This window comes from Danio aesculapii, chromosome 4 (genome assembly GCF_903798145.1).
Source record: "Danio aesculapii chromosome 4, fDanAes4.1, whole genome shotgun sequence".
NCBI lineage: Eukaryota > Metazoa > Chordata > Actinopteri > Cypriniformes > Danionidae > Danio > Danio aesculapii.
In genome coordinates, this window is record NC_079438.1 from 16,638,671 (window position 1) to 16,665,673 (window position 27,003).

The following is a 27,003-nucleotide window of genomic DNA, read 5'->3' on the forward strand; positions in this document are numbered from 1 at the left end:
AATGTTTTGCCACCTTCTAAAATGATTTTTAATATTTATAGATGTCTCAGTACAACACCCGTAAAAAACACAACCTAGGAAGCGTGGAGGGTGAAGGTAAGCCTATCTGTTACCTCTTTAAACTGCTAACTTCATACAGTATAATTATATAAATGTTAACACTGTATACAAAAGATGAAATATAACTGTCACCCTGTTTTACTTCCAGTGAATACAACGAAACCAATAAAGCAAGAAATACTGATGTGGCAGAACACGGCAGAAGTGTTACAAAATAAAGTTCATGAGCTGGAAGCCTTGAACAGTGAACTTCGCCAGCAAGTAGTGGAGCTTTCAATGCAGCAGCAAAGTAAGAGCTGAACATATTGTTTTGTATAATGTATGAGTTAATACAGACACTGTGTATATTAGTTTGTAGAGATTAGACTGGTTGTGCACTGTTTCTAATAGTATATTGCAAAAAAAACTTTTTCAGTCATTTGTATTGATTTTACATTCAGATGATCTGATTCCTGGTACATCAGTTGGACGTGAAGAATCCAGTGCTGTTGACCTATTTAGTGATGAGAACGCATCAACGGATGTAGAGTCATCAGTGACAGACGAATCCTGTGATGACACCTCTTCCAGTTCCAGTTCAGAAGAGACTCGAGAAGAAAAACAACAGCAAGAAACAGAGAAAGAACAAGAAGAAGGACAAGAAGAATAAATATGACAAGATAAACGAGGTCCAGTTTTATTTTATGGTAGTTATTTCTGTTTACATCATAATGAATGATACGATTTGTTTTCTTTTTAAAATAACAGTTTGGTGTGTCATTTGTTTCAATTGTCTCCTCTCTATGCAATCCACAATTAAATGTGTTTTTGAAAATCTCAGACAAACATGCTGTTTCTCTCACACACACATACAGTTCATGCTCACTCTCTTATACACTCACACACACTTGTACATGCTCTCACTCACACACACACAAGTACACATGTACATGCGCTCTCTCTCTCTCTCTCTCTCTCTCAGACACACACACAAGTACATGCTCTCTCTCTCACACAAAGTCTTATACACAATTACACACACCTGTACACACTCACACACTCACTCTTGTACATGCTCTCTCACACACACCTACATTCTATCTCTCTGTCTCAAATGTACTGTTTTCACGCTCTTATACACACACAGATGTGCCAGTGTTAATGATACTTCTTTCTATAGTTTTACGTGCTCATTGGGCTTAGGATAGGTGGTTCCATTGTGATTATTTGGTCATGAAGGTATTAATTGTTTTAAATAGTTTTTCAGCTAATAATGTTCGTGATGTCCTACAGCGCTAGAAAAGGCTTTTGAAGCTGACAAGACGTGGAGCAACCATGACCAGAGCATTCCAGAGAGAAGGTGTCTCTCGAAATGCAGTGGCCCAGCTCGCTCCAGCTGCAGAGCTGTACTTTGCTAACAGGGAGCAATTTAACAGCATCAGCTTCACACCAGAAAAATGAACAGAGTTCACTCAAAGTGTAGAGAGCTCATTGTTGGAGATGTTCACATAAAAGTCCTATCAATGAAAAGGAAGGGTTCACTTTTGCCTTTTTGTCTGAATAAGAGATTAGAGTAGATTTGCTATGTCGCTTATTGTTAAGGCCATGTTTATTGTATGTTTCTTTGTTCAATAATGTTTCTGTTTACTGTTGTTAAAATGTAGAAGCAAAAAAGTGCAGCACAATAAGCTCAGCTTATAATGCCAAAAATATATATTATATTGAGATCAGATGCAAAAACCTTTAAATGCCGTCTAAATTCATTAAATTTTTTCCCTTTTTTAATCCTGGGTCGCCACAGCGGAATGAACCACCAACTTATTCAGCACATGTTTTACACAGCGGATGCCCTTTTAGGTGCAACCCATTACTGGGAAACATCCGAACACACTCATATTCACTACGGACAATTTGAGCTTACTCAGTTCACCTGTACCACATGTCTTTGGACTTGTGGGGGAAACTGGAGCACTCAAAGGAAGCCCACACCAACATGGAATGTCACAGAAATGCCACCTGACCCAGCCAAGGCGAACGTGCTACCCACTGCGCCACCTCGTCATCTAAATTGTATTTCTAAAATTAGTTATTTTTCAGCCTAGATAAGAATACTTTTATTTATGATAAATATAATATACAAATGTATATTATATTTAGAGTAGAGCTTTATGTCTAGCAACACCCCTGCTAGTAGCCATGCTGTCTGTGATGTTGGCTCCTTACAGTAGTCATTCAACAGCATTTCTTAGGTTTTCCACTTCATTTTGATGGGCCCAGTGTGACAACAGATGAGCTGATAAATGTACCTTAAAGGGCACCCATGGTAAAAAATCTACTTTTCAAGCTGTTTGGACAGTCATATGTACATGTATGGTGTATAGACCATCATATTGGGTGATATAAGCACACCCAATGCTTTTTTTTCAATTTAACAACATAAAAACGGTGGACGAATTGGAGCGGTTTTCAGACCGATCGCAACTTTCTGTAGGAGTGCGGTCCCCCCGCCCACCAATATTGATTGACAGGCGCGTCATCGTATCCTCAGTTTGTTGATTCACGTCCACCATTTTCAGCGTGAGTCGAAGCGATATCACTAAAGGAACACGCTAGCTCTATTTTTAGATGCAAGGCTCATTGGGCTCAACACAAGATCAATATTCTCCACATTAACGCTCTAATCGGAATTATTGATTGTATCTTTAGGTAGGTTTGCAAACGTGTACTTCTCATTGAGTCTACCTTATACTTCAGCCGTTTGCATTTCTCGCGATCCCAGAAGCTCCCTGTGATCTTAACTAGCATGCGTTTTAGAATTCTAAACATATGTTTCTATCAGGGTACACTCAAGTCGACGGCTGGGCGCCTCGGACCGCTGCAGACTTGAATTGCCGTTGTGTGTACCCTAATAGAAACCTATGTTTAGAATTAAAAAATGCGTGGCGCGATAATTCGGAACACTTCATGTTTCTGCCCTGCCACAGAGAGTGTCTGGTATGCCGTGTCGCGGCTTAGAGCGGCGCATCCGGTGCCTCAGTAAAAGTTCATTCAGTGTGCGTGGTTATTAGTTTCTGTGTACAAGCTCGGCACTTGAAACTAGCACACAGTAGGCTGTAAAACTGTACAAAGACACATATGATTTTGTACTCTCTGCTTGGTCTGTGTCCGAGTCGTACATGTACAACTGATTGCTGAACCTCTCACTCCTGCTCCTTCTCTGTCTGCCTGTCAGACTCTGTTGCAAACGCAGAGCGGGTGAGCTCATGGCCCCGCCCCTTGTTACGTTGGCGGGAAGCCGAAACTAATTTACATGTAAAGCAACACACCCATAAATCAGCGAACTGTGGACACGCCCCCAACATAACACTTTTTAACACATTATAATAAAAAAATCTGAATTGTGTTTTAAACTGAACCTAAACTGGCACACTCAGAAGAACCATAATATTAACATTAAATCATAAAAAAGAGGTAAACTATGTGCCCTTTAAAGTAAAATAACTGTCTACTGAAAGTTAGGTTAAATGCAACAAATAGTTAATTGAACACTCTTAGATTGTACCTAACCCTAATTTTATATTTGATTAAAGTTCATGTTAAAATATGTTGCGTTGCTACTTATAGGCATCTGAATGTTTACTCAAAGTCTATTCATTAACTGGATAACAACTACATGCAGACAATAACAACAAACATCTTGGTGGTCAATGTTCTGAAAACTTGTTGAGGATTTGTTGCATATCTACTAATACATTGTTGAACATCTGTTGAAGATTTGTTGCAAATCTACTGAAACACTGTTGAACATCTACAACCTAATTTGGTAACACGTAACTTACCAAGTTTATTAAATGTTGAGGATTTGTTGCATATCTACTGATACACTGTTGAACATCTAGAACCTAAATGTTGAGGATTTGTTGCATATGTACTAATAAACTGTTGAACATCTGTTGAAGATTTGTTGCATATCTACTGATACACTGTTGAACATCTAGAAGCTAAATTGGTAACACTTATCTTACCGAAAGTTTAATAAATGTTTACATGCTGTTGACATTGTATTGATTGCCTAAGAACATTTAAAGACAATTTACAGATACTATCCAGATGAAAGTAAACAGTTAAGAACTTGAAAAGTAACTTACGGTCAGCAGACTATCTAAAGGGGGACCATCAAAATAAAGTGTTTCCCGGCTCCTTTTCGTTGGCATCTTGTTGAAGGCATAGAAAAAATCCAAGACAAATGATTGCCGAAATGACCCAGTGGCCTAAGGGATAGGGCATCAGCCTCCGGGGCTTGGGATTGTTGGTTCAAGACCCATCTGGGTTGTCTTTGAAGGTCTCACTTCAATTTGGGAGCAATGTTTGGTGGATGAAACATGGTAGCTGTGAAAACCTTCTTGAGATGTGTTTGCATGTCATTAACTTCCTGCATTGCCATGCATATTACCTGTTATGACTAAAAGGGTAACGAGATACCTAACGCAAAAGGCCATTTTGAATCCTGCATGGTGCCTACAGAGAAGAGACTGTGTACAAAGACAAAAATGGTGCTTACACATAAAGCTGGTGGGTTGTTCAAGATCCATAAACAAATCTAACAACCGAATCATTGCCGCTCCTTTTTTTGTCTGTATAATTGTACATGTTAGACTGATTTAGATCAGAAGTCCACTAAATGTTCATTCACTAAAGTCACAGCAAAAGCTGCTACAATTAACATAGGAACACCTTGGATAGCACAGCACCGCTGCTTTCTCTATGACAGTCATAGGGCTCGTCCAGGATTTGAACCCGGGACCTCTCGCACCCTAAGTGAGAAAAATACCCCTAGACCAACGAACCCTGTAGAAGCAGTATGCAGTGCCACAAAAAATTCTGTGAGACCGATCCACTCTACTCTTTGTTCATGTTGTTTTTGTTACGTGTGTCAGCAACTCCGTGGAGGCATATTACAGTTCACAGTAAGTATAAAACAGTCCAGTGGCCTAATGGATTAGGCACCAGCCTTCGAAGCTGGGGATTGTGGGTTTAAAGTACCAACTGGGTTGTCTTTGATGCAGTTCCTTTTAAGTTGACTGTGCAAGACAATCCAGTGTTACCTTTAAAAAGCTAGGTTCATACCCTTTGGTCAAAAAGACATGACAATGGAAAACTCCTCAGAGAAGCTGTTTTGTCATTAGGTGTACACATCAGATCGTCTGAATGCAATATGGCATAGGGATCCTAAAGTACTGTTTTTCTGAGTTACAAGAACTTCCTGAGCCATACATCAGATATGACAAAGATTAGTCTTGACCCAGTGGCCTAATGGATAAGGCATCGGCCTTCGAAGCTGGGGATTGTGGGTTTAAGTCCCAACTGGGTTGTCTATGTTGGGTTATATTTAAGTTGTGTGAAACAGTTCGGACTGGTTTTCTCAAAACTTAGGCGTGATGATCTGAGGACAATAGTTAGTTTCGAATTCTCAGACTTGCTGCACACTTCAAATAAGATTGATCCAATCTTGCTTGAATCTCACTGTCACGTTACAAACCTACATGGTTCCACTAAGCTTTGGTAATGGAGATCTTGACTTCAAGTACCCCGTGGCTTTCAACTAATGCTTTCAAGCAATGCTTGTGCCGCTTTTTACAGCCTCAGGCCATTTATGCCTGTCAGTTTGTCAGAGACCTCGTTGTTCTTTTCATATCACTTGGTGGCTGTCTATTGTGGTGTGGCCTGCGAGAGCACGTTGCTCTGAATTCAGATCATCAGCTTGTGTGGAAAGAGTGCCCATGAAGTTAGCTGAGTGTGTTAGAGAGCTATGCTGTCCCTACTTCCCAGAGATTGTACGGAAAAGTTGCACAATAGCTAGTGCACCTTACTCTACCCCTGTTGACCCTGTGCTTGGTTGCCACCTCAGCAGGAGAGAGAAAGCAGACGTCTGTAGTCGTGGCCGAGTGGTTAAGGCGATGGACTAGAAATCCATTGGGGTTTCCCCGCGCAGGATCGAATCCTGCCGGCTACGGTGTTTTGCACGTCCACTTATGTTGTTGTTCTCTTTTCTTTCAAGCCTCCAATGCGTAATTGCAATCCTCCTCTGCATCTCACAAATCAGCCCCTGTCACTTAGTGACCAGGTAGCTGTGGGTGAGTGACAGTGGTTTGCCGCGACCGTACAGTGATCCGTACTCTGTGTTGTGGCCAGAGAAATCCCAGTTTGAATCCCGGTCACAAACCAGTGTCCCTTAGTGTCCAGGTAGCTGCAGAGCTTATTGGTGAGCGAGCGGTGTGCCGTGATCGTATAGTGAACAGAACTCTGCGTAGTGGCCGCAGCAACCCCGGTTCGAATCTGGGTCACGGCAGCGTATTCCTGTTAACTGCGAGCAATGCTTGTGCCGCTTTTTACAACCTAAGGCCATTTATGCCCCAACTGTGCTGCGTTCAATGTTGCCCAAATTCAGCAGAAAAAGTCAACGGGTTGCCACCATGCGTAGTCGTGGCCGAGAGGTTAGGCGATGGACTCGAAATCCATTGAGGTCTCCCCGCGCAGGTTCGAACCCTGCCGACTACGGAATAGCCAGCTGCTTTTGCTCTCTGTGAGAGGAACTGTGACTTTTGCTCTGAATTCAGATCATCAGATTGTGTGGAAAGAGTGCCCATGAAGTTAGCTGAGTGTGTTAGATTAGAGAGCTATGCTGTCCCTGCTTCCCAGAGATTGTACGGAAAAGTTGTACAAGAGCTAGTGCACCTTCCTCTACCCCTGTTGACCCTGTGCTTGGCTGCCACCTCAGTAGGAGAGAGAAAGCAGATGTCTGTAGTCGTGGCCGAGTGGTTAAGGCGATGGACTAGAAATCCATTGGGGTTTCCCCGCACAGGTTCGAATCCTGCCGACTACGTTGTTTTGCACGTCCACTTATGTTGTTGTTCTCTTTTCTTTCAAGCCTCCTATACGTAATTGCAATCCTCCTCTGCAACTCACAAACAAGCCCCTGTCACTTAGAGACCAGGCAGCGGTGGGTGAGCGACAGTGGTTTGCCGCGACTGTACAGTGATCCGTACTCTGTGTTGTGGCCAGAGAAATCCCAGTTTGAATCCCGGTCACAGCAGCACGTACCTATTAACGGAAAGCCATGCTGGGCTGAGTTTTCGTCACCTCAGGCCATGGCTGGATTTCTCACCCCAACCTCTGCTGTATCTAGTGTTGCCCACATCCGGCCAACAGAGCAGACAAGTCAAGGCCAGGTGTAGTCGGGGCCGAGAGGTTAAAGCGATGGACTTGAAATCCATTGGGGTCTCCCCGCGCAGGTTCGAACCCTGCAGACTACGGAATAGCCAGCTGATTTTGCTTTTTCTCTCTGTGAGAGGAACTGTGGCTTTTGCTCTGAATTCAGATCATCAGATTGTGTGGAAAGAGTGCCCATGAAGTTAGCTGAGTGTGTTAGATTAGAGAGCTATGCTGTCCCTGCTTCCTAGAGATTGTACGGAAAAGTTGTACAAGAGCTAGTGCACCTTCCTCTACCCCTGTTGACCTTGTGCTTGGCTGCCACCTCAGTAGGAGAGAGAAAGCAGATGTCTGTAGTCGTGGCCGAGTGGTTAAGGTGATGGACTAGAAATCCATTGGGGTTTCCCCGCGCAGGTTCGAATCCTGCCGACTACGTTGTTTTGCACGTCCACTTATGTTGTTGTTCTCTTTTCTTTCAAGCCTCCTATACGTAATTGCAATCCTCCTCTGCAACTCACAAACAAGCCCCTGTCACTTAGAAACCAGGCAGCTGTGGGTGAGCGACAGTGGTTTGCCGCGACTGTACAGTGATCCGTACTCTGTGTTGTGGCCAGAGAAATCCCAGTTTGAATCCCTGTCACATCAGCACGTACCTATTAACGGAAAGCCATGCTGGGCTGAGTTTTCGTCACCTCAGGCCATGGCTGGATTTCTCACCCCAACCTCTGCTGTATCTAGTGTTGCCCACATCCGGCCAACAGAGCAGACAAGTCAAGGCCAGGTGTAGTCGTGGCCGAGAGGTTAAGGCGATGGACTCGAAATCCATTGGGGTCTCCCCGCGCAGGTTCGAACCCTGCCGACTACATCGGTTGGTATTTCCACAAAGTCCATTTGCTCATTGCCCCCTAACGGAAATGCTGTCCTCCTCTGAATCTCGCAATCAAACCAGTGTCCCTTAGTGTCCAGGTAGGTGCAGAGCTTATCGGTAAGCAAGCGGTGTGCCGTGATCGTATAGTGTTCAGTACTCTGCGTTGTGGCCGCAGCAACCCCGGTTCGAATCCGGGTCACGGCAGCGTGTTCCTGTTAACTGCGAGCCATGCTTGTGCCGCTTTTTACAACCTCAGGCCATTTATGCCCCAACTGTGCTGCGTTCAGTGTTGCCCAAATTCAGCAGAAAAAGTCAACGGGCTGCCACCATGCGTAGTCGTGGCCGAGAGGTTAAGGCGATGGACTTGAAATCCATTGGGGTCTCCCCGCGCAGGTTCGAACCCTGCCGACTACGGAATAGCCAGCTGCTTTTGCTTTTTCTCTCTGTGAGAGGAACTGTGGCTTTTGCTCTGAATTCAGATCATCAGCTTGTGTGGAAAGAGTGCCCATGAAGTTAGCTGAGTGTGTTAGATTAGAGAGCTATGCTGTCCCTGCTTCTCAGAGATTGTACGGAAAAGTTGTACAAGAGCTAGTGCACCTTCCTCTACCCCTGTTGACCCTGTGCTTGGTTGCCACCTCAGTAGGAGAGAGAAAGCAGATGTCTGTAGTCGTGGCCGAGTGGTTAAGGCGATGGACTAGAAATCCATTGGGGTTTCCCCGCGCAGGTTCGAATCCTGCCGACTGCGTTGTTTTGCACGTCCACTTATGTTGTTGTTCTCTTTACTTTCAAGCCTCCTATACGTAATTGCAATCCTCCTCTGCAACTCACAAACAAGCCCCTGTCACTTAGAGACCAGGCAGCTGTGGGTGAGCGACAGTGGTTTGCCGCGACTGTACAGTGATCCGTACTCTGTGTTGTGGCCAGAGAAATCCCAGTTTGAATCCCGGTCACAGCAGCACGTACCTATTAACGGAAAGCCATGCTGGGCTGAGTTTTCGTCACCTCAGGCCATGGCTGGATTTCTCACCCCAACCTCTGCTGTATCTACTGTTGCCCACATCCGGCCAACAGAGCAGACAAGTCAAGGCCAGGTGTAGTTGTGGCCGAGAGGTTAAGGTGATGGACTCAAAATCCATTGGGGTCTCCCCGCGCAGGTTCGAACTCTGCCGACTACGTCGGTTGGTATTTCCACAAAGTCCACTTGCATATTTTGCTCATTGCCCCCTAACGGAAATGCTGTCCTCCTCTGAATCTCGCAAACAAACCAGTGTCCCTTAGTGTCCAGGTAGCTGCAGAGCTTATCGGTGAGCGAGCGGTGTGCCGTGGTCGTATAGTGGTCAGTACTCTGCGTTGTGGCCGCAGCAACCCCGGTTCGAATCCGGGTCACGGCAGCGTGTTCCTGTTAACTGCGAGCAATGCTTGTGCCGCTTTTTACAACCTTAGGCCATTTATGCCCCAACTGTGCTGCGTTCACTGTTGCCCAAATTCAGCAGAAAAAGTCAACGGGCTGCCACCATGCGTAGTTGTGGCCGAGAGGTTAAGGCGATGGACTTAAAATCCATTGGGGTCTCCCCGCGCAGGTTCGAACCCTGCAGACTACGGAATAGCCAGCTGCTTTTGCTTTTTCTCTCTGTGAGAGGAACTGTGGCTTTTGCTCTGAATTCAGATCATCAGCTTGTGTGGAAAGAGTGCCCATGAAGTTAGCTGAGTGTGTTAGATTAGAGAGCTATGCTGTCCCTGCTTCTCAGAGATTGTACGGAAAAGTTGTACAAGAGCTAGTGCACCTTCCTCTACCCCTGTTGACCCTGTGCTTGGTTGCGACCTCAGTAGGAGAGAGAAAGCAGATGTCTGTAGTCGTGGCTGAGTGGTTAAGGCGATGGACTAGAAATCCATTGGGGTTTCCCCGCGCAGGTTCGAATCCTGCCGACTACGTTGTTTTGCACGTCCACTTATGTTGTTGTTCTCTTTACTTTCAAGCCTCCTATACGTAATTGCAATCCTCCTCTGCAACTCACAAACAAGCCCCTGTCACAAAAAGTCAACAGGCTGTCATCATGCGTAGTCGTGGCCGAGAGGTTAAGGCGATGGACTCGAAATCCATTGGGGTCTCCCCGCGCAGGTTCGAACCCTGCCGACTACGGAACAGCCAGCTGCTTTTGCTTTTTCTCTCTGTGAGAGGAACTGTGGCTTTTGCGTTGTTTGGTTGCGGGCCTGCGTGTTTAATCCCCTATTAAATAATTCAAGTCCAGCGACTAGTCGCAATTTAGCTTTTTTTGTAGTCCCTACACTCTGATGTTGCCTAGAGAAACGTTCAATAAATCGACAGCAACATCTTGTACGGCTCATCAAGATTGGGATTTGATAGTTTTTTTTCCAAGTCACCCAGTCCTTTTTGGCTGTCCCTTTGTGGCACATTTTCCCCACTCCATCTGCTTCTGGAGAGTTGCTTTATGCACAGCTCTTTTCAAGACTGATGCTAGCACAGTTCCAAAAGGCCCAGGCGAAATGTGCTTTTGGCCATGCTTTTGGACCATGGCTTTGGTAACACCTAATGACTTCAATGTCTTTCACGGTGCAGCTCAGCAGTGGCATGGCACAGCTCTGAAACGCCGTTTCCTGGAGGACGACTGCATCTGTTTTTTTTAAGAGGACGCAGGTCTGTGCTGTGATGAGAAAGTGTTGTCAGCCGGTAAGGATATAACTGCCTGAATGTAGATTATACTGGTTTTTAACAAGTTTTGATAAAGACGGCTGAGACTACACTTAGCCTCGGATAAGAAACAGATTATACTTTAAGTGTGTGTGTGTTCTATTTGATTGTGGATCCGTTTCACAGATCTGGAGTCAGCTCTAAACAGTCTAGTGGATGTCTGACGTTTATGCTTGAGATACTGTTCAGAATTGTACGCATGCACCCCACATGGAAATTTTCCTAGTCTATCTGTGTTTTATCCAATCAGGTTAGAACACCTATATGCGTGACGCAGTTAATGACCTTATGTGAGAGTATAATTGTTACTGATTTGTGATTGTAAGCAGAGCGCCCTAGGAACTCATGGTGAGTGTTGAAGCTGGCTTCTGCTGATGTAACTGCAAACTATCTTCAGTAAACTTTATTTATTTATTTATTTAAATCTCTGACTCCGGCTCTTCTTTGTCTGACAGACTGGTCATTCTTTGGGTTAAACTGCATACCATCCCTACAAGCGACATCTATTGCTGGTGAGCTCTTGCTTGCTCTACATGTCATCGGGCAGCACGACCAATGCGCCAGGCAAGAGCACAATGGAAAGGTCAAGCTTCGTAGTCGTGGCTGAGTGGTAAAGGCGATGGACTAGAAATCCATTGGGGTCTCCCCGCGCAAGTTCGAATCCTGCCGACTACGTCCAGGCTGCGCGCAGGATTTAGTTTGCGACTTTCCTTGATTGTTTGCAACCCCAGTGTTTCTTCGCAAAAGGGATGTGCTGGTAGGGAAAAGCAACAAAAATAAAACCGCAGCGTGCGACTACTGACTGCCCTGGGGGCCCTCCATTTTCAAAGACGTATGACAGAGAGCGAGGCTGCAGTGGCTGTCCCGTAGCTCGCCGTGATCGTATAGTGGTTCGTACTCTGCGTTGTGGCCGCAGCAACCCCGGTTCGAATCCGGGTCATGGCAGGCTTTTCAAGGTGGCATTGGCGTTGCACTCTGTGATGCCACCCGTAATCTCCTGCCTCCTTTTAGTGCAGGCTGTGCTAATGGCACGTCCTGAATGTTTACGTTTCCTAAAGTGTAGAAGACTTGGGATTCGAAATGAGCAACGGGACCTTTGATGCCAGCATGCTGTGTAGGTAAGCATTGATCAAGTCACGCTTCTAAGGCATGGAAGGAATCGTTTCAATGGTTAAGTCTCCATTTATTGCCACAACAACAGAAAGACCTTCTGCAGTTGTCATTGATCTTTTTAATGTCTCCGACATGACATGGAGTCCAAACTACTGTGTTTTACTGACGTCTACACCTACAACAACCATAAACCCAACCTCACAGTAACCTGTTGTGTTTTAGCAACATCTACACCAACCACAAGTCCAAACCCCACCTCACGGTAAACTTTTGTGTACCGTAAAGGTCTGCGCCGACCACAACCCTAAACCTTGCCTACTTGCAAGGCACTGCCATGGAGCCCGGGTAGCTCAGTCGGTAGAGCATCAGACTTTTAATCTGAGGGTCCAGGGTTCAAGTCCCTGCTTGGGCGTGTAAGGCTCTTCTTGCGGAGCCACAGCTTTTGCCAGTGAGCTATTGCTTGCTGAAAGTTTCATCTGGATGCACAACACGTGTACTAGGCATGAGGACATGGAGAGCACAGGCAGTCTTGTAGTTGCGCCCGAGTGGTTAAGGTGGTGCATTAGAAATCCATTGGGGTCCTGCAGACCACGTGCTCGTCCTCTTCCTTTTTAAACTTGCAACAGTCATCAAATGTTTGCAATTCCAGCGTTACTTGGGAAAAGCGTCATGCTGGTAGCAGGAGAAAAACAACAGCGTGTGCTCACTGAACCGAAAGGGGCAAATCAGAGGGAGAAACATGCCACACAGGGGCCACAATGGCTGTCCGGTAACTCGCCGTGAACGGATTGTGGTTAGTACTCTGCATTGTGGCCGCAGCAACCCCGCTTCGAATCAGGGTCACGGCAGGATTCCTTAAGGTGACATTGGCATCACACCTGCCTCTTGCCACCTGTTTTGTACAGCCCACTTTTCAGTGCACGCTGCTACTCTGACATGTCACAAGCGCTTAAATCTAAGCTAATCCCCCAGTGATCCCGGATAACTCAGTCGGTAGAGCGTCAGACTTTTCATCTGACGTTTCTGGGTTCAAGTCCCTGTTTGGGCGTGTAAGCCAACCTTTGTAGAGCGTGGAGGATTCGGATTTCTACCTTCCTATCCATCTCAGCATGAATCAACGTTTATCCTTTCCTCATCATCTTGTTTCTCATTATTTTTATATAATTATTTGATTATCTGAATGAGTAATTAACTTTGAATTGATTTTATTAATGAATAAGTGAATATAAGTGTCTCTTTATAACTTTTTCAGGAGCCACCAAACTAGGTCAGAGGTCACGGAGACCTTGAGTGGAGCTGAGGGCTGAGGACCGGAAGCAACAGTCTCCATTGTTATTTCTAAGAGTTAATACTATCTAAAATGTCTTAAGGGATTTTGCTGTTTTTACGGTTAATTCTTTTAAGGTGATTCTACTTTTTATTCAAGATAGACTTTGTGTAGTAAGGATATAACAGCCTGAATGTAGATTATACCGGTTTTTAACCAGTTTTGATAAAGACGGCTGAGACTGCACTCAGCCTCGGATAAGAAACAGATTATATTTAAGTGTGTGTGTTCTATTTGATTGTGGATCCGTTTCACAGGTCTGGAGTCAGCTCTAAACAGTCTAGTGTATGTCTGACGTTTATGCTTGGGATACTGTTCAGAATTGTACGCACGCACCCCACGTGGAAATTCCAACTGGAATTCTCAATGGAATCCTATAAAGAAATCCTATTGGAATCCTTTAGGAAAGGTTCCAAAATATGTTAGAAATTCCAATAGGATTTCTGTGTAGGATTCCATTTAGAATTCCTATTTGTTTTTGGAACCTTAAAACCTAAAGGAATCCATCAGATTGTCTAATACGACTTATATGACAAGTATATGGAATTTTAATGGAATCCTAAATGTACACTTTTCTTTTGTATCTGTGACTGTCTTATGAAAAGTCACCTTGACACCTTAATTTTTGTGCAACCTATATTAGAGAACAGCATTAGTGCACAAACCTCTGAAAATATTGATTTAAAAAGGGCAACAAAATTATGTCCTGTTGTTTCAACATTGTTCGATTTGAATTGTTTTCATTATATGAGCAGATAAAAAATATTCACACACAAAGTTCTAAAAAATTACACAAAATTGTGGGGTCTTTTTGTCATTTTGCACTTAATCAGCGCATTTTTGGGAGATGGGCTTCCTTATTTGGCTGGCTTCAACATTCTATTAATTTTTGATGTAAACTGTCAGAGATAAGAAAAAGAAACATATTTAGACCCAAACCACATCTGAGAGCAAAAGAACCCCCAAGTGACTAATACTCTGAGAAATAATTGACAATTTTATTTTAATGCTAAATCTCAAGCCCTGACATAGTTTTTAAAGTAGATAGCAAAGTCCTGAGTGTAATTATAGAATTATATTTGTATATTTTTGTTTTTAATATCTTAAAATATCACAATATTTACTAAATATTTTTTTAGGAAAAAAACGTACCGATGATGTCAGAGACTTATTTGGAGACCAGTCGTGGCTTAGCTGCTTTGTCTCTGAAGGCATTTGAACATTTGCCAGTGCAGCAGTGTGTACCAAGGGTGTTCCTTCCAAACACGGCTACTAAGAGATCTTTAGTGGCCATTTTGGGGTCAGTCCAATTCACATGGGCAAACTGTTCACCTGTGATTGAAGTATTGGGGCCAATTCTCACCTAAAAATAGTGATCAAAAAACATTTTTAGAGCTGCTTCAATAACAAGAGGTGAACCAACAAAAAAAACATTAGGCACTATGTTATACACAGTCTTTATGTAAGGTATAAATCACATACAGGCAGTTGTTATCGCAGAATAATGCCCAACAGACTTGTGATGCACTGTTTTAAGACTGATCGGCTTTATTCTGCGAAAACAACCACCTGGAGGTACTTTATCGCAATTGATCTAATTCTACGATCAAGAAAATCTAATTTTTATAACCATAACCCTGTAAGAAGTCTATAGTCTTTGGTACGTGCCTTTGATGTACCCAGAGATGTATAGTAACGAAGTAGAACTACTTCACTATTGTACTTAAGTACTAAAAGGCAGTATCTGTATTTTACTGGAGTACTGTTTTTTTCTCCTACTTCCACTTTTACTTAAGTACATATTTTCGATGAGTTTAATACTTTTACTCCGATAGATTTTTTATGAGCTGCATCGTTACTCGTTACTAGAGGTGTCAAAATGGTTGATATCGGTTCAGTAATAGATCATAACGGGTTATTACGTACTGACGTCATTTATCTCCTATGTGCGGTGTCGCAATACTATGGCGAAGGACGGAGGCGCGAGGGCGAGTGAAAGGCGGCACAGCACACGAGCCGCTATTTCACTACTACAGAGTAGTATTCTATTCACTTTAAATTCAGGTTCACAACACAAAACTGTCATGCACAGAGTGAGCATGATGAACATTGCTTTCTCAATATAATGCTCGTGCACCGATTTCCTCTGTGGACAAAACTGCTTGTGAGCTCTCAAATATACGCTGCTCGCGTGCAAATTTTCTCATGCTCTCTCAAATATGCACTGCTCACGCACAAAATTTCTTGTGCGCTCACAGTACACTACTCGCTCAGTGAGATTATATGCAGACTCACAATTTGTGTCTTGTGTTTCCTCTTCCTTTCATGCTTTTTGATATAATTTATATTTGTACACTATTTATTAACAATAACCAAAATACTAAAATAGACTTACATATAATTTTTTTAATCTAATCCACTATAACCTTTTTTGTTGTTTGTTATATGATGAAATATTTCCAATTTCAAACACTTAAGACACATAGAAAAGAAGTTGAATGCAAAGAATACATTTTTAAAAAACATTTATTAAACATCCAAAAGGTGCACCATACTAATCAAATAAAACAACATTTAAACAAAAGTAAATGCAAGCAAGCAGAAATGTAACCGATAAAAATAGGGGAAAACTTGGTGAGGTATTATAGCCTACTGAACTATTCACTCCTCAAATAAATCTCACTATCAATCCCATTTTATCATGGCAACTAAAATAAATTGAACACGTCTCTGTTGTCTTCCACATTGCTGATGAGATTGTGGAGGACATTTTCCCTGTCATGTACAGTGTTTTGAACAGTTCTACAGTAAAGTACTTCAATTAATCAGTTGTGCTAATACTAGTTTCTATGGTAACACAAGCGTAATATAAACAAATTACCCAGTGCTGTAGTTTTTTTTTTTACAATATAGGGTATACTATACTACAATTCACCACACTTTACTGTAGTAAAACTACACTTTGTATTTCATTTTATCAGTTGACTATTCTTAATACTACAGTATGCTGAAGCATTCATTAACAAATTGTAAATAATACTAGCCTAAAACATAGGCAGTATATCTAACACTCAAAAACACAAGTATTTATTATAGAATTTATCATAACCTTTTAGTGTTTCGTGTATTGCTAATAAATACTGTAGCAATATATAAACCATATCAACATTCTGGGGATAACCAATTGAACAGGAGGATCTCTGGAGAGCAAAAGCAGGAAAAGAAGAGGAAACATGAGGCACAAAATGTGAGTCTGCATCATCTGACGGAGTCAGAGCAGATCATTCGCACATGAGCAGCCGTGTTTTGAGTGCATGCGACTGCGAAAAAAAATTGCGGTCGAGTTGTCCATGAACAGAGAATTACATGAATGCGCTCTTGTAAAACTGCGCTTACGACTGTTGTCAGTGAAATAACGCCATATGCACATACGTCCATCTCGCGAATGTACTGTCTTCTGCTCATCTATTTTGCCGCTCTTCCGCTGCACGTCAGAGCTTGACCTAACTGTGAACCGGGCTGAGCCAATAGCCTCGGACCTCGAGCTCAGAGGCTGAAATCATTCCGCGTTCAAAGTAAAAAAGTTTCAATAGTCAGAGGGATATTAATGACAACACGCGCATATATTCACTAACCACGAACAGAAAATAGAACTTATTGCGGTATTTTTTATTTGGTAGTGTCTTGCGGGCGAAAAGTTTGTTGTAACGCACGCGTTACTGAACATGTACCGAGTAAAATATTACTGAAAATGTAAAAGTAATGCCTTACACTACTGCGTTACTGGAAAATGTAATAAATTACTGTAATACATTACTTTTGTAACGCATTACTCCCAACACTGACTATAGGTGACTTACTACCTCACATCCTGTCACTTATTTACTTTTAAATCTGCTACAGTGTTTCCTTCAATGACAGACTAATTTATCATTCATCACCTCAAATGCCTTTATTGTATCTGTTTTTCCTGTTAATTCAGAACTGTATCTTTGCAGTTTTTCCTGTTTCATAAATTTTCTCCAGTGCTGTTTTTTTGTAAAATTCTTTGTTCCATCAATGCTAAAATCAGTCATCCCTAAAAGTCATCAGATGTTTTCTGCATTTTAACTGAGCTAAGTCTATATGGAGATAATTAAATCAGCTACATAGTGTAACAAACTACTATTCATCATAAGATCTTCAGGCACTTTGGTGTATGTATAATTTTCACCAGGAAATGTAAATACTAATTGGTACCTACCCTCCTCTGCTAATTACCTAAAATAAGCTGAACAGAAATGAATAACTTAACAATATTTGACATCAGGAGGAACATTTGTTCATAAAATGTAGGAACCTCAGCTGGAAGATTTTCTCTCATTGATTGTTCTTATAGCATCTGCTTTTTACCGGCTTTAATGCAGCATAATTAAAATATTTTAATTTAAATTAAAATCAGGTCTTATTAGTTACATACACAGTCATATCTGACTTGAAATATAATTTAAATATAAATATCCAATGATTTATTTCATATTATAATCACTAGTTGTTAATAATCCTACTCTCAATAAAACTTCAATATTGTTTTTATAATCATTTCAGCATTTTTCTTCTTTTCTCTGCAGATGTGCATCTGGTTTAATTTTAACCCTCACTGTATTGGTTAATTTTCTAATTCTAAATTCAAGTCCAGCAATGATAATATTTCTTTAAGTATTTAACACTGCACTTGTTTAAATCATTTAACTTCTGAGCTATTTGTTCATTCAGATGTTGTATTCATTATTGTTTCTCTTTCTCTTGATATTTACTTCTTAAGGCAAGCTCATCTAACTGATTGGGTCCACAGCGTTTATGTAATTTTTTGTAAAATCACTGAATCTATCTGGTCTGTTTTGCTTTAGTCATTAGTCCCCAAATTTACTTCCCAATTTTTCAGTTATATGGCTATTTATGAACCAAACTCTATTATATTAAACCCCCTTTTTTTCAAAAAATCATATTTTATTACACTTAGAGCTTCTCACTGTTGACTTATTCTAATGTGCTGTTCTTTTTTCCTTTAATTTCTTCCTGGTATTAATTTTCTAAGTCTAAATCTCTTTCAGGATCATACATCTGTATAGACAAATTCTGCTTTTTACTAGCCCTGCTTCAGAAATGTTTAACTTAATGTATGATCCCCATTATCAATTGTCTTACTTACATCTTCTATCTGTTATAATTAATAGATATTATCTTTTTATTTTGTAATTCTTAATTAATTCAAATTGCTTTTACTAAATGTGTAGTCCTAATTTATATAATACCTTCCTTCCTGACTAATTTGACAGGAGTCTAATTTGATTCAAGAAAGGGTCCACTTTTGTTTTAATTTGCAATTTACTTGATTTGCATCATAGTTCTACTGGGCTTTTGAGATTGAGTTTGCTAGGCCACAGCCAATCTCTCTCCCTCGCACCCCGAGGCAACTGTTTCATAGATGGTGCAGTCTTTGCATTGTTGCATTCAGGAATCCCCATATTTCCTGCATTTTGAAGGAGTTAATATGTAGAGCATTCCTCCTTCCTCTTGGTGATGGCTTCTCTTTCACCCAGCTGATGTTGCTGGAAAGCTTAGCTTTTTTGATCAGTTTATCAGTCTCTTGTTTCTCCTTCTTTAAGTGTCTCTTGAACATATGTTAATGGGTCAAGTCTCAGTAGTTCTCTGTATGCAGTGCCTGGCTCACTGCTTTAGTTCATGTAATAAGAGTTCACAATCAACAATTTGCTCCTTGTGATTCTCCAAACACCTTATTTAATTTCCCAGTGCCTTCAGGAATGTCCGGCAGGCGAAAAGACAAGGACCCCTCAAAGTCCATCTCTGTGCCCCTTAATTTAATATATACATTTGTTTAGTTATTATCTAAACATTTTTCCACTTTCCCATGTTTCCTTTATCAAATAAAGACTTCTCTCATCTATGTTCTTCTCTTTGCTGCCCAACAGCTGATTTTTTAAATATTTCTTACTAAATCATCTGTATTTTGTAATAATTTTCTATTTTGTTAGTTTTCTTCTAATTCCATTTCTTTAGCTTCAGCTTGTGCTTAACTTATTTATTTTTCTCCTAATTTATTTTAGTGTTTTCTCACTAGTTGGTCTTTCTTTACATTGTTTTAATTTCTCTAGCATTTTCTATACCTGTTTCAAGTTTACAGTACATATTTCTTACTCTTTTTTCACACTCATCATTTTACTTTTTACCTTTTGTCTTATTCTTTTCATTTATAATTATTATTTTTCAGAGTTTGTATTTACTCACACACTGCTTACATCAAATGTTCCTCCTCTTTGCCATTATTTTCTTTTCTGTTCTCTTTTTGTTGAGTATTTAATTATAAATTATTTATAGCTTAAATATTCATTTTTTTTTCTAAATTCTAAGTATTATTCCTCTCTGTTCATAAATGTTTAACTTATTACTTTATTCTTTTATATAACACATTTTTTTATTTTCCAAATTGTATTTACTTTACCACATCCTATACTCTTTACACCTCATTAATATTAAATCAGATACTATTATTCACTAAATTAAATTCTAAGAATTTATTTTATGATCTCTTTGTATGCACAAATGTCAACCTATGTTATATACTTCTCCTTAATTTAATATATTTCTCTTTATATCTTTCTATCTGAACTGAATTCATTTATTTCCTAAATATTATAATATCTTCCCTAAACTGCATCAGTCTCTTCTATATTTTCTTTATTACACAATATTTCACAGTCCATCTTTATATTATAATCTACAATGATGATTCTTTTATCTCACTCTTTATCACAAACACTAAACACAAATACTTAACCACACTCTCACATTCTAGTCCCTCAAATTTAGAGGACTCATTCAGTCATTCATTCCTCTCAGTGTACCACAGAGTGTCCATCCCTGCCATGCTCCACTTAAGGGACTGTGCAGAAGGGGGGCTCTGCCTGTCCACCAATATGGAATTTTACACAACCATTCACACAGACACAGACACACACAACACTAAAGCAACAACCATAGGAATTTCCTTGCGCACATCATTATAATCCAATCTGCTTTTAACCTCTTAACTGTCACCACACATTCAGAACTCACTTTTGAAATCTAAATCTGTTCTATGTATATCCTATATTGTTAAAAAACTTCCCAAAACTGAGTAACAGTTATTAGTTAACGTCTGTCGCTATCAAGGCCTCTTAACGAGCAAACACAGATCATTTGCATGCAAACTATTCTTTTTTTTTTCTGGAATCCAAACCTCTCTCTATTACTTTTATTTCTTTTGGAGGAATAGTTAAAATGTCTTTATCATCACAAGCAGGTCCTGGGAGACAAAACAAACTTTTTTACATGCAAAACTGCTTTTCTTAATTGTTGTGGCCACTTTGCTTGCTTTGTCCCTCCAGCACAGCATGTGCAATTTTTATTCATTCTAATATCAATTAATATTTTATCTGTATTTTAATCTCTTATAATACTCACTTTCTCTCACGCTACACCTCAGTAATTTCTCTCTAGCTTTCATCGTCCTTAAACACACACCCTACTCATGCTTTAACCTTCTAAATCTCTTACCATATGCATCTTCATTCACAAATGTCTCAGCATTTGCATTCTCATTCTCATTCTCATTCAATCTAATTATCTTTTCCAAAACATTCCCCATTCTCTTCGATCCAGACCACATACATATATAAAAACACAACATATAGACTAACACAGGTCATCCACTGAGATCCAGCCCTCCCTGTAGGTGCTTTTGGGATCAGATTAAAGGCCTCCTCCCAATTTCCCTGCCTCTATCGGGAGAGTCTTACTCAATCCACAGGCGAGTACAGAGACGCGGAGCGCTCCTTTGCTCTAATCACACCTACAGCAAGCGATCATTTCCAGTGCTACCTCGCGCGCCTTGCTCCCGCCTCTCGCGTAGCAATCCATGCATGTACCTCTCTTTCATACGCATATAATTTACAGCCATTCGTTAGTATATAATACAAAGCCATTAGTTTGTGCATAATTTACAGCCATTTGTTAGTACAAGCACATACCTTGACAACCTGGAAGACCTCTTTTTCTTATAAATAGTTCATTTCACTATTCTTTTATCACTTTATCAATTACTTTATCATTCTTTAAAATAAATTTAGTCAATTCATAGGTTCTTTTTAATGGTGAGGTATTTTAAAAGTCAAATTCAGGTGTGCAGTCCACCCCACAGCACACTCATCAGAGAACCAAAATAAAGCAAAAATCTGCTCACCTTTTTTAATCTGCGCACTATTTGGTCTCTGTGTGAGTGTCTGCCAAGGATCTGCCCATTGACACCTTCCTTCGACTATCCTCAGTCCAGCCCCACGTTGAAAGGCGCCAAATTATGTAGTGGAAAGTTGCGCTGGATCTCGACAAACATCTTCTAGGTTTAAAAAAAGAGGCTGAGGTCTTCAAAGTTCTCAAGTTGAAGCAGTTTATTGTTACAGCAGAGATGGTTGATCGAGCTCTCTCCCACCCAATGTCCAAAAATCCACAGCTTATATACAGTTTCTTATCCATAGTTATCATGAGATATGATGTAACATCACCCTATTCCCGGCTCCAATAGGATCCTAGCTTTATAATTAATGGCTGTATGTTTTTCTGTTTTTACATATCTTAAAGGTCACATAGCATGTGCTTACAATCATGTGTTTGCATATGATCATGTTGTTTCCATACTTTCTAAATGATTCTCCTTATGTATGCTATTTTGGCGAGGGTTGTTTTTGTCTTGTTCAACATATACATTGTCTAAATGTATTGCATACGCTCTGTCATAATGTTTTTACTTTGGCGCATGACCTGCTGTGCTTCAATTGTAAGGCCCTCAATTATAAGGCTCTGCATGTTTGTATGTCTCTTCTGCATCACTTGAATATAGGTCTTTCTATAAGTTTTAACAGTATATTTTAATAGTAATCTATATTTTAATAGTGGCAGATTATATAGTGATTACATAATAAAAGTTCCACTATATTAGCCGAAAAGCCCTGCGAATCCCATTGAATTAAAAATAAACGGCATCTCAGGACATTCCACTACATAGTCAATTGTTTTGATCCCGTTTCGGTGCACTTGCTCTAAAGCCCACGTCCATTGTTTTGAACACATGCTTTTGCGAGTTGCTGTGGACAATGCCTTCATGTTGCGCAAACGCCTTAAACCTTACGGTCTACAATGCCCATTAACGCTGCCAGAGCCACTGCTACGCTGCGTAAATTGTGGCGCAAAGAGATTGATGCGGCACTTTGTCAGTGTTACTGTATCACTCGGACATGGCGCCAGAGGGTTAAATACTTGAGCCTGAGATCTCAGCTGTGCAACAGCCACGTCCTCACAGTGAGAGCATGAGCCGTCCGCGGGCACTGCATCGACATGCTGGACCCCCAGACCTGTGATGCGATACTCGTGCCCATCATCCGGAGATAGGAACCACCGCATCCAGAAACGCACATTCAGAACAGCGTCTTGAAAAAGACGCGTTGATTGACTGACACGGCTTTTTTTCTTCTCTTTCCCACAAAGAGTCAAATGTCATGACTTGACGTTGTAAGAGAATTAGCCGAAAAGCCCTGCGAATTCCATTGCCTTAAAAATAAACGGCATCTCAGGACATTCCACTACATGGCATTCATAGGCAATTCTTTTGATGCCCTTTCGATGCACTTGCATTAAAGCCCACGTCCATTGTTTTGTTCACATGCTTTTCCGAGTTGCTGTAGACAATGCCTTGATGTTGCGCAAATGCCTCAAAACTTGCAGTCTACAGTGCCCATTAAGGTTGCCAGGGCCATTGCTATGCTTTGTAAACTGTGACGCAAAGAGATTGATGCGGCGCTTTGTCAGTGTTACTGTATCACTCGGACATGGCGCCAGAGAGTTAAATACTTGAGCCTGAACGCACAGCCAAAGATTAGGTTTGTCAGAAGTGGGATTCGAACCCACGCCTCCAGGGGAGACTGCGACCTGAACGCAGGGCCTTAGACCGCTTGGCCATCCTGACATGCACACTTAGCCGGAGCTGTCTCCTAGGAGCCACATCGCAGCACCATGACATGGAAGCTGGTGTTTCACAACTTGCCCAGCTCCAGCAGTCTGCCTCGTTGGCGCAGTAGGCAGCACGTCAGTCTCATAATCTGAAGGTCGTGAGTTCGAGCCTCACACGGGGCAAGGTGGTAACTTTTGGCACACGGGAGCACTTAGGTGACCGGGCGGTGTACTTTATTACCTTCCGTGCCATTTATGCTTCCCGGGGGCAAAAAAGGCTACAGCTCCCCTCGAGGGCATGCGGCGTGACGTTCCAATAACATCTCCTGAGTCTGAAGCCATGATGGCAAGATGCTCCCATTCCTGTCACGTTGTCGCTTGACGTTTGACGTGGATCCGTCAAATGTCATGACTTGACGTTGTAAGAGGATTAGCCGAAAAGCCCTGCGAATCCCATTGAATTAAAAATAAACGGCATGTCAGGACATTCCACTACATGGCATACCAAGACAATTCTTTTGATCCCATTTCGGTGCACTTGCTTTAAAGCCCACGTCCATTGTTTTGAACACATGCTTTTCCGAGTTGCTGTGGACAATGCCTTGATGTTGCGCAATCGCCTCAAATCTTGCGGTCTACAGTGCCCATTAACGCTGCCAGGGCCACTGCTACGCTGCGTAAATTGTGGCGCAAAGAGATTGATGCGGCACTTTGTCAGTGTTACTGTATCACTCGGACATGGCGCCAGAGGGTTAAATACTTGAGCCTGAGATCTCACCTGTGCAACAGCCACGTCCTCACAGTAAGAGCATGAGCTGTCCGCGGGCACTGCATCAACATGCTGGACCCCCAGACCTGTGATGCGATACTCGTGCCCATCATCCGGAGATAGGAACTACCGCATCCAGAAACGCACATTCAGAACAGCGTCTTGAAAAAGACGCATTGATTGACTGACACAGCTTTTTTTCTTCTCTTTCCCACAAAGAGTCAAATGTCATGACTTGTCGTTTTAAGAGAATTAGCCGAAAAGCCCTGCGAATCCCATTGCCTTAAAAATAAACGGCATCTCAGGACATTCCACTACATGGCATTCCAAGGAAATTCTTTTGATGCCCTTTCGATGCACTTGCATTAAAGCCCATGTCCATTGTTTTGTTCACATGCTTTTCCGAGTTGCTGTAGACAGTGCCTTGATGTTGCGCAAATGCCTCAAAACTTGCAGTCTACAGTGCCCATTAAGGTTGCCAGGGCCACTGCTATGCTTTGTAAACTGTGGCGCAAAGAGATTAATGCGGCGCTTTGTCAGTGTTACTGTATCACTCGGACATGGCCCCAGAGAGTTAAATACTTGAGCCTGAACGCACAGCCAAAGATTTGGTTTGTCAGAAGTGGGATTCGAACCCACGCCTCCAGCGGAGACTGCGACCTGAACGCATCGCCTTAGACCGCTCAGCCATCCTGACACGCACACTTAGCCGGAGCTGTCTCCTAGGAGCCACATCGCAGCACCATCACATGGAAGCTGGTGTTTCACAGCTTGCCCAGCTCCAGCAGTCCGCCTCGTTGGCGCAGTAGGCAGCGCGTCAGTCTCATAATCTGAAGGTCGTGAGTTCGAGCCTCACACGGGGCAAGGTGGTACCTTTTGGCACACGGGAGCACTTAGGTGACCGGGCGCCGTACTTTATTACCTTTCGTGCCGTTTATGCTTCCCGGGGGCAAAAAAGGCTACAGCTCCTCTGGAGGGCATGCGGCGTGACGTTCCAAGAACATCTCCTGAGTCTGAAGCCATGATAGCAAGATGCTCCCATTCCTGTCACGTTATCGCTTGACGTTTGACGTGGATGCGTCAAATGTCATGACTTGACGTTGTAAGAGGATTAACCGAAAAGCCCTGCGAATCCTATTGAATTAAAAATAAACGGCATCTCAGGACATTCCACTACATGGCATACCAAGACAATTCTTTTGATCCCGTTTCGGTGGACTTGCTTTAAAGCCCACGTCCATTGTTTTGAACACATGCTTTTCCGAGTTGCTGTGGACAATGCCTTGATGTTGCGCAATCGCCTCAAATCTTGCAGCCTACAGTGCCCATTAACGCTGCCAGGGCCACTGCTACGCTACGTAAATTGTGGCGCAAAGAGATTGATGCGTCACTTTGTCAGTGTTACTGTATCACTCGGACATGGCGCCAGAGGGTTAAATACTTGAGCCTGAGATCTCAGCTGTGCAACAGCCACGTCCTCACAGTGAGAGCATGAGCTGTCCGCGGGCACTGCATCGACATGCTGGACCCCAGACCTGTGATGCGATACTCGTGCCCATCATCCGGAGATAGGAACTACCGCATCCAGAAACGCACATTCAGAACAGCGTCTTGAAAAAGACGTGTTGATTGACTGACACGGCTTTTTTTCTTCTCTTTCCCACAAAGAGTCAAATGTCATGACTTGACGTTGTAAGAGAATTAGCCGAAAAGCCCTGCGAATCCCATTGCCTTAAAAATAAACGGCATCTCAGAACATTCCACTACATGGCATTCCAAGGAAATTCTTTTGATGCCCTTTCGATGCACTTGCATTAAAGCCCACGTCCATTGTTTTGTTCACATGCTTTTCCGAGTTGCTGTAGACAGTGCCTTGATATTGCGCAAATGCCTCAAAACTTGCAGTCTACAGTGCCCATTAAGGTTGCCAGGGCCACTGCTATGCTTTGTAAACTGTGACGCAAAGAGATTAATGCGGCGCTTTGTCAGTGTTACTGTATCACTCGGACATGGCGCCAGAGAGTTAAATATTTGAGCCTGAATGCACAGCCAAAGATTTGGTTTGTCAGAAGTGGGATTCGAACCCACGCCTCCAGGGGAGACTGCGACCTGAACGCAGCGTCTTAGACCACTCGGCCATCCTGACACGCACACTTAGCCGGAGCTGTCTCCTAGGAGCCACATCGCAGCACCATGACATGGAAGCTGGTGTTTCACAGCTTGCCCAGCTCCAGCAGTCCGCCTCGTTGGCGCAGTAGGCAGTGCGTCAGTCTCATAATCTGAAGGTCGTGAGTTCGAGCCTCACACGGGGCAAGGTGGTACCTTTTGGCACACGGGAGCACTTAGGTGACCGGGCGGCGTACTTTATTACCTTTCGTGCCGTTTATGCTTCCCGGGGGCAAAAAAGGCTACAGCTCCTCTGGAGGGCATGCGGCGTGACGTTCCAAGAACATCTCCTGAGTCTGAAGCCATGATGGCAAGATGCTCCCATTCCTGTCACGTTATCGCTTGATGTTTGACGTGGATCCGTCAAATGTCATGACTTGACGTTGTAAGAGGATTAACCGAAAAGCCCTGCGAATCCTATTGAATTAAAAATAAACGGCATCTCAGGACATTCCACTACATGGCATACCAAGACAATTCTTTTGATCCCGTTTCGGTGGACTTGCTTTAAAGCCCACGTCCATTGTTTTGAACACATGCTTTTCCGAGTTGCTGTGGACAATGCCTTGATGTTGCGCAATCGCCTCAAATCTTGCAGCCTACAGTGCCCATTAACGCTGCCAGGGCCACTGCTACGCTGCGTAAATTGTGGCGCAAAGAGATTGATGCGGCACTTTGTCAGTGTTACTGTATCACTCGGACATGGCGCCAGAGGGTTAAATACTTGAGCCTTAAAAATAAAACGGCATCCAGCAGTCCGC

At 42.4% G+C, this 27,003-nt stretch overlaps 1 protein-coding gene and 19 non-coding genes across 20 annotated transcripts; 17 read left to right on the top strand and 3 right to left on the bottom strand.

Moving 5' to 3' along the window:
• On the top strand, nucleotides 1-772 carry LOC130222216 (histone H3.v1-like). Its single transcript, XM_056454850.1, has 3 exons — nucleotides 1-96; nucleotides 209-349; nucleotides 501-772. The coding sequence occupies exons 1-3, from the start codon at nucleotides 42-44 to the stop codon at nucleotides 707-709; spliced, it is 405 nt and encodes a 134-aa protein (XP_056310825.1). The 5' UTR covers nucleotides 1-41; the 3' UTR covers nucleotides 710-772.
• Nucleotides 773-5,970: 5,198 nt separating this feature from the next.
• Nucleotides 5,971-6,052, top strand: trnas-aga (transfer RNA serine (anticodon AGA)). The gene has a single exon. It is a non-coding gene; the product is annotated as a tRNA-Ser (tRNA).
• Nucleotides 6,053-6,516: 464 nt separating this feature from the next.
• trnas-cga (transfer RNA serine (anticodon CGA)) lies at nucleotides 6,517-6,597 on the top strand. The gene has a single exon. It is a non-coding gene; the product is annotated as a tRNA-Ser (tRNA).
• A 243-nt stretch (nucleotides 6,598-6,840) lies between these two features.
• Nucleotides 6,841-6,922, top strand: trnas-aga (transfer RNA serine (anticodon AGA)). The gene has a single exon. It is a non-coding gene; the product is annotated as a tRNA-Ser (tRNA).
• Nucleotides 6,923-7,601: 679 nt separating this feature from the next.
• trnas-aga (transfer RNA serine (anticodon AGA)) lies at nucleotides 7,602-7,683 on the top strand. The gene has a single exon. It is a non-coding gene; the product is annotated as a tRNA-Ser (tRNA).
• A 348-nt stretch (nucleotides 7,684-8,031) lies between these two features.
• Nucleotides 8,032-8,113, top strand: trnas-cga (transfer RNA serine (anticodon CGA)). Its single transcript has one exon. It is a non-coding gene; the product is annotated as a tRNA-Ser (tRNA).
• Nucleotides 8,114-8,448: 335 nt separating this feature from the next.
• trnas-uga (transfer RNA serine (anticodon UGA)) lies at nucleotides 8,449-8,530 on the top strand. The gene has a single exon. It is a non-coding gene; the product is annotated as a tRNA-Ser (tRNA).
• Nucleotides 8,531-8,779: 249 nt separating this feature from the next.
• Nucleotides 8,780-8,861, top strand: trnas-aga (transfer RNA serine (anticodon AGA)). Its single transcript has one exon. It is a non-coding gene; the product is annotated as a tRNA-Ser (tRNA).
• A 348-nt stretch (nucleotides 8,862-9,209) lies between these two features.
• Nucleotides 9,210-9,291, top strand: trnal-caa (transfer RNA leucine (anticodon CAA)). The gene has a single exon. It is a non-coding gene; the product is annotated as a tRNA-Leu (tRNA).
• Nucleotides 9,292-9,435: 144 nt separating this feature from the next.
• trnah-gug (transfer RNA histidin (anticodon GUG)) lies at nucleotides 9,436-9,507 on the top strand. The gene has a single exon. It is a non-coding gene; the product is annotated as a tRNA-His (tRNA).
• Nucleotides 9,508-9,635: 128 nt separating this feature from the next.
• On the top strand, nucleotides 9,636-9,717 carry trnal-uaa (transfer RNA leucine (anticodon UAA)). Its single transcript has one exon. It is a non-coding gene; the product is annotated as a tRNA-Leu (tRNA).
• A 249-nt stretch (nucleotides 9,718-9,966) lies between these two features.
• On the top strand, nucleotides 9,967-10,048 carry trnas-aga (transfer RNA serine (anticodon AGA)). Its single transcript has one exon. It is a non-coding gene; the product is annotated as a tRNA-Ser (tRNA).
• A 126-nt stretch (nucleotides 10,049-10,174) lies between these two features.
• On the top strand, nucleotides 10,175-10,256 carry trnas-cga (transfer RNA serine (anticodon CGA)). Its single transcript has one exon. It is a non-coding gene; the product is annotated as a tRNA-Ser (tRNA).
• A 2,022-nt stretch (nucleotides 10,257-12,278) lies between these two features.
• Nucleotides 12,279-12,351, top strand: trnak-uuu (transfer RNA lysine (anticodon UUU)). Its single transcript has one exon. It is a non-coding gene; the product is annotated as a tRNA-Lys (tRNA).
• A 10,889-nt stretch (nucleotides 12,352-23,240) lies between these two features.
• On the bottom strand, nucleotides 23,241-23,323 carry trnal-cag (transfer RNA leucine (anticodon CAG)). The gene has a single exon. It is a non-coding gene; the product is annotated as a tRNA-Leu (tRNA).
• Nucleotides 23,324-23,417: 94 nt separating this feature from the next.
• Nucleotides 23,418-23,490, top strand: trnam-cau (transfer RNA methionine (anticodon CAU)). The gene has a single exon. It is a non-coding gene; the product is annotated as a tRNA-Met (tRNA).
• A 1,200-nt stretch (nucleotides 23,491-24,690) lies between these two features.
• On the bottom strand, nucleotides 24,691-24,773 carry trnal-cag (transfer RNA leucine (anticodon CAG)). Its single transcript has one exon. It is a non-coding gene; the product is annotated as a tRNA-Leu (tRNA).
• Nucleotides 24,774-24,867: 94 nt separating this feature from the next.
• trnam-cau (transfer RNA methionine (anticodon CAU)) lies at nucleotides 24,868-24,940 on the top strand. Its single transcript has one exon. It is a non-coding gene; the product is annotated as a tRNA-Met (tRNA).
• Nucleotides 24,941-26,139: 1,199 nt separating this feature from the next.
• trnal-cag (transfer RNA leucine (anticodon CAG)) lies at nucleotides 26,140-26,222 on the bottom strand. The gene has a single exon. It is a non-coding gene; the product is annotated as a tRNA-Leu (tRNA).
• A 94-nt stretch (nucleotides 26,223-26,316) lies between these two features.
• trnam-cau (transfer RNA methionine (anticodon CAU)) lies at nucleotides 26,317-26,389 on the top strand. The gene has a single exon. It is a non-coding gene; the product is annotated as a tRNA-Met (tRNA).
• Nucleotides 26,390-27,003: the final 614 nt, after the last annotated feature.